This window comes from Lampris incognitus, chromosome 5, assembly GCF_029633865.1.
Source record: "Lampris incognitus isolate fLamInc1 chromosome 5, fLamInc1.hap2, whole genome shotgun sequence".
In the NCBI taxonomy this organism is placed as follows: Eukaryota; Metazoa; Chordata; class Actinopteri; order Lampriformes; family Lampridae; genus Lampris; species Lampris incognitus.
The window spans coordinates 67236498-67247034 of NC_079215.1; the positions used below are offsets into that span (position 1 = coordinate 67236498).

At 47.5% G+C, this 10537-nt stretch overlaps 1 protein-coding gene across 1 annotated transcript; it reads left to right on the forward strand.

The window, feature by feature from the left end:
• The first annotated feature begins 2116 nt into the window (after window positions 1-2116).
• On the forward strand, window positions 2117-6886 carry dpy30 (dpy-30 histone methyltransferase complex regulatory subunit). The gene is made up of 5 exons (XM_056280880.1): window positions 2117-2170; window positions 3855-3895; window positions 4297-4344; window positions 4864-5006; window positions 6663-6886. The coding sequence occupies exons 1-5, from the start codon at window positions 2161-2163 to the stop codon at window positions 6733-6735; spliced, it is 315 nt and encodes a 104-aa protein (XP_056136855.1). The 5' UTR covers window positions 2117-2160; the 3' UTR covers window positions 6736-6886.
• The last annotated feature ends 3651 nt before the right edge of the window (window positions 6887-10537 follow it).

The following is a 10537-nucleotide window of genomic DNA, read 5'->3' on the forward strand; positions in this document are numbered from 1 at the left end:
AACACTTAATGAATATGCTCTGTTCTTACATAACAACACACAAAACTACAAGTGTTCATAGTGTTACATTACTGTACATTAAGTTTTTGTTACTTAGAATATGTTCCCCATACTAAAGTGACATCTTGATCATTACTAATTCACTAGTAATTAAGTTTTTTTTATGTTCCCCATACTAAAGTGTTACCAAAAGGTGACAAAAATAACACAACAAAGATGAGATTTTACAATGCCAGTTTGTGTTATATGCAGCATATTAAATTCTCCTAGTAACTTAAAAGTCTGAATAGCTTTTTATTTTATTTTAACATTAAATAAAATGGTGCTATATTGTTTGAATCCATTAATAAAGAGCAGGAAAGTTGGTTTGGTTCCTGACCATTTGTCCTTATGAATATGGAATTTTCCAGAAATAATAACTAGTTGTATGATATGCAGCATGTTATTTCCAGTCTTATCTTTACTAAAATATAGCATTACATCAACCATCTCTATTTCAATATTCACCTTAAAGCTCTTTATTAGAAAGTTGGCTACATCGATCCTGAACCACAAAAATCACACTTATAATCAATATGTAGCTTGACTCTTTCTAACACAAGCTTTACCGCATAAATTCTATGCAATATCGTGGAAGACACTTCCTTAGACTTGTTATCGATACAGTATTGATCACACATTGTCCATGCTTTCCTCCACCGCATATCATTAAATAATGAGGGCCAGAAACATCTAGAAGATGGGACAGTGACACCACCAAGTGTGTTCCTAATAATGTTGTTAGAGCACTTCTCTTTCAATATATTGATTTCACCGATATAAATATTTTCCACACAGTCTTCAAAATGAAAAGGTAGGTCTACCGCACCAGAGTTTCGTAGAAGTATAAGGACACTTTCTGTTATAGCATTGAAAACAATCACATACTCCTTTTTTTTAATAGGTATTTTGAATTTATCGAGAAATTCTTTGTAAGATCATAAATAACCATTTTGAATATACACTATATGTACAAAAGTATTGGGACAGCTGGACATTACACCTACAGGAGCTTTTATGACATCTCATTCTAAATCCATAGGCATTAATATGGAGTTGGTCCCCCCCCCCCCTTTGCAGCTATAACAGCTTCCACTCTTCTGGGAAGGCTTTCCACAAGATTTTGGAGTGTGTCTGTGGGAATTTCTGCCCATTCATCCAGAAGAGCATTTGTGAGGTCAGGCGCTGATGTTGGACGAGAAGACCTGGCTCTCAGTCTCCGTTCTAGTTCATCCCAAAGGCGTTCGATGGGGTTGAGGTCAGTGCTTTGTGCAGGCCAGTCAAGTTCTTCCACACCAAACTCACCCAACCATGTCTTAATGGGCCTTGCTTTGTGCACTGGGGCACAGTCATGCTGGAACGGAAAAGGGTCCTCCCCAAACTGTTCCCACAAAGTAGGAAGCATAGAATTTTCCAAAATGTCTTGGTATGCTGAAGCATTAAGATTTCCCTTCACTGGAACTAAGGGGCCTAGCCCAACCCCTGAAAAACAACCTCGTCACCCCACAGAACACCTTTCCACTGCTCCAGAGTCCAGTGGCAGCATGCTTTACACTGCTCCATCCGATGCTTGGCATTGTGCTTGGTGGTGTAAGGCTTGCATGCAGCTGCTCGGCCATGGAAACCCATTCCATGAAGCTCCCGGCACACAGTTTTGGTGCTGATGTTAATGCCAGAGGAAGTTTGTAACTCTGCAGTTATTGAGTCAACAGAGCGTTGGCGACTTTTACGCACTATGCGCCTCAGCACTCGTTGACTTGGTGGTCTGCCACTTCGTGGCTGATGTTCCTAAACGCTTCCACTTTTCAGTAATACCACTTACAGTTGACCGTGGACTATCCAGCAGGGAAGACATTTCACCAACTGACTTATTGCAAAGGTGGCATCCTACGACAGTACCACGCTTGAATCCACTGGGCTCTTCAGAACCACCCGTTCCTGCTGGGTTGTATACACCTGTGGCGCTGAATGACACACCTGAAGCCAATGATTAAGAGGCGCGTCCCACTACTTGGGTCCCTGCAGCGCGCTTTTACCGAAGAAGGGCGCGCCGAGCGACGCAAGCTGCCGTGTGACGTAAGCACGCACGCCACGCACGCTGCGTATCCACCAACAACAAACATGGCGGAGGGTGAGTCTACCGTCGCGGAGTGACGGGCGTGTTTGCGGGTTATCGTGCGGCTGCGGCTGGCCGAGGGCGTGCGTGTGGCGAGCGGTTTCCAGCCCTGCGGTGTAAACGGGCTCTCCGTCGTGTTGGCTGCCGTGGCGGCGGCTCTGTGCGGCGGCGCTTGGTCATTTCCGACCCGCTGCTAAAGCTAAGCTAGTTTACCGCCACTAGCAGCGGTGATGGACGGGCGGACGCCGCCAGCCGGTCTTTGTCCCGCCAGGGACGCCCATGGGGGGACACGAGCGACTCCGTCGGCCAGCCAGACCTGATTTTCATAACACCTCTCACGTGCAGCTGCGCAGGTTAAAGGTCACGACGGCCGAAGGAATAGGTCAGACAGTGAAACATCTGGCCGTGCAGATGTTTCACTGTCTGGTCTGGGGTTTGTGACCCTCGGACCCAGTTCTTGGTCAGTGGGGATCAAACCCCTCGCCACCCAGTCCTGTTCTATACTGCCCCTCTTCCCCTGCACGGGACCGGCTCGGGGACCGGCTCGGGGCTCAGCCCGACTCGGCACGCTTTGCTTTTCTTTGCTTTGGTTTTCCGCTGGGCAAAGGTCGGGGATGGTACCTGGTACCAGCTACTTTCTTTGGTACCGTACCACCTCCGTCGAGGGTCCAAGTGAGCTGAGCCCATACTAAAAGGTGCCATGAAAAGACCACTAGAAATAATTACATAAAAGAGAAATACATAATATATGTAGCGATATTTATTTAAATATAAATAGAATCTCATAAAATAAATAAATAGAAACGTTTAATTTTCATTATAAATAAAAATAATAAAATATGAACAAAAGTATAAATGAAATGTATTTATATTTGTTTAAATGTAATATCTGACCTCTGATTGGTGAGAGAGCAAGTGAACAGCTGTGTTTATAAGAGGAAATGCCAGAGTGAGTCTTGTTGTAGTGGATAATCTGCCCACGGGATGTGTTTTCAGTGAGCGTCTCAGTGTTGCTCATGTGGAGCACACATTCAGAGCTGGTCTTGCAAAACAAAACTGGTGTGGGGCGCTGGTAGACAACGGAGGGGAAAACTAGTCAACACGCCCACCAATGAAATGACCCGCGGGGCTCCACCGTGAGGGGGTACTATCTGCAGTGGAAAGCCACATCCCAAAAAGTAAAGCGAGTAGAGTCCAGTTGAGCCGGTACCGTGCAGTGGAGAAGGGGCATAATACCCTAACGTCAGCTGTGGTGGCGGCGGGCCTTCAACCCACCCGGTCACTTCTTACAAGGACAGTGCAGCTTCTTTCTTCTGAGATTTGAACATCACAAGGGATAAGGCAGCCCATAACAGCTGGAGACCACCCTACAACAAGGAGTTGTATGGTGGTCCTACACCATTTAACCCGTCCTATACAACCGTCCTATACAACAGGACGGGTTAAATGCAGAGAACACATGTCATTATAACCTGTACAGTGACAAAATGTTGTATTGTACCTGTTAAGACGTGGACGTGTTCGGTATAATGTTCCCCCTAAGTGCTCGTGTACCACGTCTGCTTAGTCTTTGAGTTACCCGTCAGTGTGTTACCATGAAAACGATAAAATGTCGACACCCAAACGGAGTAGGAAGTGTACCGATCTGGATTTCCTGTGGGTTTTCTTTGCCTTAACGTGTGATGTGATTGTTTTCTAGATCACACAGACGCAGAGCAGTCCATGGAGGGACACACTCCGGTGAGTGACTTGATGCCCATCAGTACATATGCACACATATGCACTTACCTCAGCCGGGTTCTGTTGCAGGGACTAAAGCCATATGATTACCTCGGGTTTACTGTACCACCAGGAAATGTGCACTTTTCTCTAGAACCAACTGTTGATTCTCAGGGAACATTTCTAGATGTGCAGTCAGTGTTGGTTCAAGAGTCAGGTTGGAGTTGCACAAAAAGAAAAACCTGCAGGGTTCACTACAAAATGCTCACAATGTTCTGTCAAAGAAGCATATTGTAACATCAGTTTTATTTGTATCTTTATTTTCCTGTAGTTAAGCTAGAGTAAATAAAGATGCATTTTAAATAATGCTGCTGTTTTGCTGCCTAGATCACAACAGGTCTTGATGTTCACTGTCTCTCCAGGTGGCTGAGAATCCGCATGCTGAATACGGTCTGACAGAAAACATCCAGGTAACGGTGGACATGCAGCCCAGCATTTGTCCTCATGAGCGAAGGAGAAACACAAGTAGAACCAGTAGAAATCAGTGGAACACTGACTCACCACGCTGAGCTGATAGTAAACATAGCAGTGATGTACCGGTGCTTCAGTCTGGTGTCATCAGCATACATGGTTACAGAACCTACTGCTTCTTTAAACGGGTTGTTATTGTTGTCTTCTTCTGCGAGGTGGTGGTGGGATTGATCCAGAATGTGGAAGTGATTTCTACTGTTGCACTCTTTGTATTTTGTTTTTTCAGTGAGGGCTGTTAAATGTTTTACACACAGAAATTCGAACACAAACTCTTTCTTTACCTAATTTCCTACCAGGGTGACCCCTGGTCCATCAGTTTACTCGCATACACCTCTCCACCCTATCAGGGATTAACTGGTAGATGCTTGGTAGTTTTGTTGTCCTGCGTCTCATGATGATGGAGAGGATGTTCTGGTTGCTGATGAGCGGGTCTGATGTGGCTGTGGTTCTGTTTGTAGAGAATAGTGGACAGCGAGAAAACCAACGCTGAGAAGATCTCCAAACAAAAAGTGGACCTGCAGGCACTCCCCACCCGGGCCTACCTGGACCAGACTGTGGTGCCGATCCTGCTCCAAGGCCTGTCGGTCCTGGCTAAGGAAAGGTGGGAGCTGTTTACTCGTCTCACAATCAGGATGTCCATCATGTTTCAAAAATGTTTTTCCTGTTTTCAAATTTGGAAAACAAAATTATTTTGCTTCACAAAGAAAAACACACGATAGGGGGCAGTATACTCCACATGCAGAGAACGTTTCCAACAACACACAATTTGAACAAAATGTGGTGCGTCGCACGGTGCGGTGTGAACAGCCTGTCAGTTCAGCGACCTCCCCCCCCGGCCTGCAAGTGGTCCACATATCACACGGTTGGCGGCGTCACGGTTGATCAGCGGGGCAGAGTTCAACTTTGATTTTGTGGTTCATTTCCTCGTTGTACTCTCGGACACACAAAACAACCGTTGAAAGATGACTTTTGAAGGAAGAGTTGTGATCTTTGTGATCGATCACACAAGAGTTTAAAAACGACGAAATCTCGTCAAATTCCGTAATGGTCGGCTCTGCCAGTAGCTGCCTTGTAATCGTTCAGCGCCCCCCAGTGGTGTGGAGCCACATGAAGAACAAACGGCTTGTATTAGTATACTAATAATGACTAGGGCTGGGTACCGAAACCCGGTATTAAACGGGCCCCGGCGCTGAATTATTAAAGACCGTGGTATTGATAAGCTCCGACATGATCGGTACTGGAACTGGAGAAATGAGGAAAATAAATGTCCTGTTTATGTAGGCTACATAAACATTATCTAGCACCTTTCATCTCACCTGCTGCGCTTATCATTTGCAGTCAGATAAAGACATTCGTCTATGATGCGTTTCCTCTACTCCCGATCCGAGAGAGGCGAGGGCCAGGGCCAGCTCTGCCTCGCTCTCTCACACGTGTACGCACACACAGAGCTCTTAGTAACTGTGGCGGAGAGACCTAAACGGTCAAAAGTCTGGTTATACGGGCGTCTGGGTGGCGTGGCGGTCTATTCCGTTGCCTACCAACACGGGAATCGCCGGTTCAAATCCCCGTGGTACCTCCGGCTTGGTCGGGTGTCCCTACAGACACAATTGGCCGTGTCTGCGGGTGGGAAGCTGGATGTGGGTGTGTGTCCTGGTCGCTGCATTAGCGCCTCCTCTGATTGGTCGGGGCGGTAGGGGGAACTGGGGGGATAGCGTGATCCTCCCACGCGCTACGTCCCCCTGGTGAAACTCCTAGCTGTCAGGTGAAAAGAAGCGGCTGGTGACTCCACATGTATGGGAGGAGGAGGCATGTGGTAGTCTGCAGCCCTCCCCAGATCAGCACAGGGGGTGGAGTAATTGGCCAAAAATTCAATATTATACACACAGGTTAATGAGTGAAAGTAACGCTCTGCCCAGACATGAGAAAATCAAGAGTGTTAATTCTGTTCTTCATTTGTTTCTTCTCTTGAAAATACCACAGCAAGAATGGATAAGAGTAATGTTAAAGTACCGGATCAATAAGCACGATCGGTAAGAGTAGCAGTACTGTTTAAATCTTAACACCCATCCCCAACCATACCCGTCCCTCCTAATGACAGGTGTCGGGGGACGTGTTCACCATGTTGGCCTTGGTTATTTATTTATTTATTTATTTATTTAGAAAGGTTCTCTGGTCATGTTTAGTACCCTGCCCAGCTAAGACTCAGTGACTCATGAACCTGACTTCTGTTTTTCTTTTCTTTCTTTTTTTTTTCCAGACCTCCAAATCCCATCGAATATTTAGCGGCATTCCTTCTGAAAAACAAAACCCAGTTTGAAGATCGGAATTAGGCCTTCGGCCCAGAGCCCGCTGCTCGCTGAGGCCATGTGTTTGAGTTGCGTCTGATGTGTATACTAGTGAACGAGTAGAGGGGTTTTTTTTTGTTCCTTTTTTGTTTTTTAACTGAAATAAAGAAAAAAAGTTGGCAAAGAGGAGCCGAGTCTCGTGATTTGGAAGCTGTCGTGTTTATTTTTATTTTTCCCCATCGCTTTCTGTCACCGCGTCTTGTGTCAGGATTTCGTGAGCTCTTTGAATATTCCGACAGATAAAAAGGCAACCCTGTGGACCCACCACCCGTGGGAGTGACCTCTGGGGTAGGGTGCGATGCAAGCTGGGCGGCGGGCAAAGGCGGGCACCCCGGGGCATGCCAACTTCCAGCATCACAGACTGGTCCAGGAGGACTGACTGGGAGCAGAGCCCAGGGTAGACCCAGAACTTGCTGGAGGCCCGTCCTGGCCTGGGAACGCCTGAGGATCCCCCAGGAGGAGCTGGAGGGCGTTGCTGGGGAGAGGGACGTCTGGAGTGGCCTACTTAGCTTGCTGCCACTGTTACCCCACCCCGGAGAAGCGGCAGATGATGAGACGAGCGAGATAAATAGGCATACCAGGAGCCGGTTGTCACCAGACATGTTCTGCCGTGAATTATTTCTACTGACAGGGTTGAGGGTTTCACTCCCACTGGTCTCTGTTCTGTTGGGTTGTTTGGGTTTTGCTGTTTTCTTGTGCACAAAACCACCACTTCGTTGCACGTGACAGTGAACATGGTCTGTAAAATGCAACTCGGGGTCTGTGCAGTGAGCGGCCTCTCCAAGTAACTCGGCAACAAAATCGAGTGTCGCACCTTAAAGTACATTCTAGAAACCTCTTCCTCATATGGACACCACGTACATCCCCTGGCAGCAGGTGAAAGTACTCCCAAACAAGACAGACTGCAAGCTGGCTGTGTGGTTGGGGGTTTGAACTGCAGATTCTACTTCAACCGTTGAGTCGACCACAGTGGAAATCCGGCCGGCAGACGGACAGACAGACTGTCCGCTGACCCTCAGGCTGAAGACTTCCCACACCAGTCACGCCACATGACGTGTCACACAGGCGAGAGCGTTGGAATGGCGGCAGGTGTCCCGCCGGAGGAGTCGGTGGAGGAGTTTGGCTGGCTGGTGACTGCGTTGTGAGGCAGACTAATCACGTCTGTGACCATTTTCAGTGGGGTCAATTCCAAAAACGTGGGGCTGTCAAAACGATAAACCGTCCAGTCATGGCTTTGGATTCTGACCAGTAGGATATAAAACTGAGACATGCAAGACATCCATCCATCCATCCATCCCTTATCCAAACTGCTTATCCTGCTCTCAGGGATGCTGGAGCCCATCCCAGCAGTCATTGGGCGGCACACACACACACACACCTAGGGACAATTTAGTACAGCCAATCCACCTGACCTACATGAGCACCCGGAGGAAACCCACACAGACACGGGGAGAACATGCAAACTCCACACACAGGACGACCCCCAAGGTTGGACTACCCCGGGGCTCGAACCCAGGACCTTCTTGCTGTGAGGCGACCGCACTAAACTACTGTGCCTCCCAAATCACGACCAACCAGATCCATATCTACACCCATGAGTGGAAGGACGATATGAGCTGAGTGAGTAAGTACATGCAAGACAGTAGAACACACATGGCAGCTAAAACCTGCACGCTGCAACAGAATCTGGTGGTGGACTGAGGACTCCTCCAGCTCCTCCCACGTTCAATCATCAGTTCGGCCAGGGTGGTGAGTATGGAGGAGTTGGAGGTGTCCTCAGTCCACCCAGACCCCTCACACCACGAGACTCTTGACATCCTTGACTCCACCAATCTGCTGCATCTGGACTTTGCAGCCTCTGCGGATCATAGTCCCAGGAGGCAAGTGTACCGTCCACTTTTTGGCCGCTTGTCACCAACTGGTGAGACTGGTGTGCCCCTCTCGAGGCTATGGGACGGACTCATCTGACATCTGCAGTGGATAAAAGCCAGCTATAAAAAGGAAATGGGTAGAATTTAAGAAATAGGGTAAAATGACATGGTGTTACAGTCTTGCACAGTAGGTGGCGGTATGCACCTTAAAGTTGTTTGCGATCTGCCAGTAAACCGAGAGAAGAAGAGGAAGACCGCTCGGCGTCCCAACGGTTTGCTTAGTTCTCCATCATCTGGGTCACGGAAACGTGGTACCATGCGACCCAGACAGCTTTTGAACCTGGGACTGGTTCTGGTCTCCCAAGCAACTGGTTTTGGTTTTGTTTTTATTCGTTAAAAGGGAATTTAAAAAAAACAACCTAGTGGATCTGAAAAACGTTTAGACGTGCCCTGCAGTATTAATACGTTATAAACGTCTCTTGTCCTCTGGTTTAGTAATAACAGAAGGCCAAAGAGCAGGGGGGATCTTTGGTGACAAGACACGCTAATGAGTTAATTAACGCCACGTGTGATCAGTGTCTTACATACACCGCCTGGTTCAGGTCTGACCCGGTTTGGGTTTTGTTGTGTGGCTTGTTTGACGATCTCATGTGAGCGTATCTGTTATTCTGTTGTTTCATGGACATGTTTCTGTTTCCTTTTTTTGGAGGGGGGGGGGTAGTGTAACCAATAGACGTTCTGATTCACACTCCACACCAGTTGGTGGCGGTAATGAGCCAATTCGTTGTTTCCAACCGCAAATAAACAAGAAGATGAGGCGGTTCGTTTCGGGTAACTTGCAGGTCTTGTGGAAGCTGCTGATTGTGTGACGTCACAAGTAGACGCGGTGAAGAAAGGCCTTCACACTTGCATGGTGATTAGTTTCCGTATGGATCAGACGCAGGAGGCCGCAAGAAAACCCTCTACTTCTTCTGCTGCTGCTGCTGCTGCTTCTTCTTCTCTCGGTTTACTGGCGGACCGCACACGACTTTGACGTGCATGCCGCCACCTGCTGTACGAGAGTGTAACATCATGTCGTTTTACCCTATTTCTTAAATTCCACCCATCAACTTTGTGCCAGATAAGAAAGTAAAGAGTGCCTTCCTGGTGATTTTAATCCCCCCCCCCTCTGTTCCCAGCATCCCCATCAGATTCCACTCCCGCCCCGCTTCTCGGACTTTACCCTGTGACCTTTCTCTTTCCATCTCATACATGTTACTATGTAGTGTTACATGTCCAGCGGTTTCTTTAAGTCCACTTATCAGAGTCCCTTTCCCCATTACAAACCAAGTGCCATTTAATCCTGTGTGATGCAGTCTTAGTCTTGTTACAATGATGCCCTCCTTCTGTTCCTTTCTTCATGATTCTTTCTTACGACAGATTTTTGTAATACCCCCTCCCCCTTTTTTTCTGGCTTTCCTCCCACGCTTTCTGCCATATCGCCGTTCCTTTCCTCTTAATCCCTGCTTTTTCTTCTCCTTTTCCAAGTGGACCTGATGCTGTTATTTCCTTCTGCAATGCCCTTTTTGCTAGTTTATCTGCACACTCATTCCCGTTCAGTCCCTCATGTGCTGCCTGGTACCCAGCAGAACTGCACGTCTACACCACCTCGGTGTAGTCTCAGCAGATTACGGTGAAGTTCAGCGATTAAATCTTCTCTGACAGTTTAGTTGACTGTATACTTTAAAAGACTGCCACTTGTACTAGCTGCAGATAGATACACTAGACCCCTCTAGAGTGTGTCATAATGATTCCGGATCCATCCATATTCACCTCAATGGACACATGGACTGGGCTGTACAGAGTTATCCTCCAACAAACCAATCAAGCCACAGCTAGCTTAGCACAATGTGTCCACTTCTTCTGCATTTTTTATG

What these genes read in the sequence shown, in the direction of transcription:
- dpy30 (XM_056280880.1), top strand. An exon ending in CCATGGAGGGACACACTCCG is followed by an intron (nt 3,896 to 4,296) that starts GTGAGTGACTTG and finishes CTGTCTCTCCAG; the next exon opens with GTGGCTGAGAATCCGCATGC. An exon ending in GTCTGACAGAAAACATCCAG is followed by an intron (nt 4,345 to 4,863) that starts GTAACGGTGGAC and finishes TTCTGTTTGTAG; the next exon opens with AGAATAGTGGACAGCGAGAA.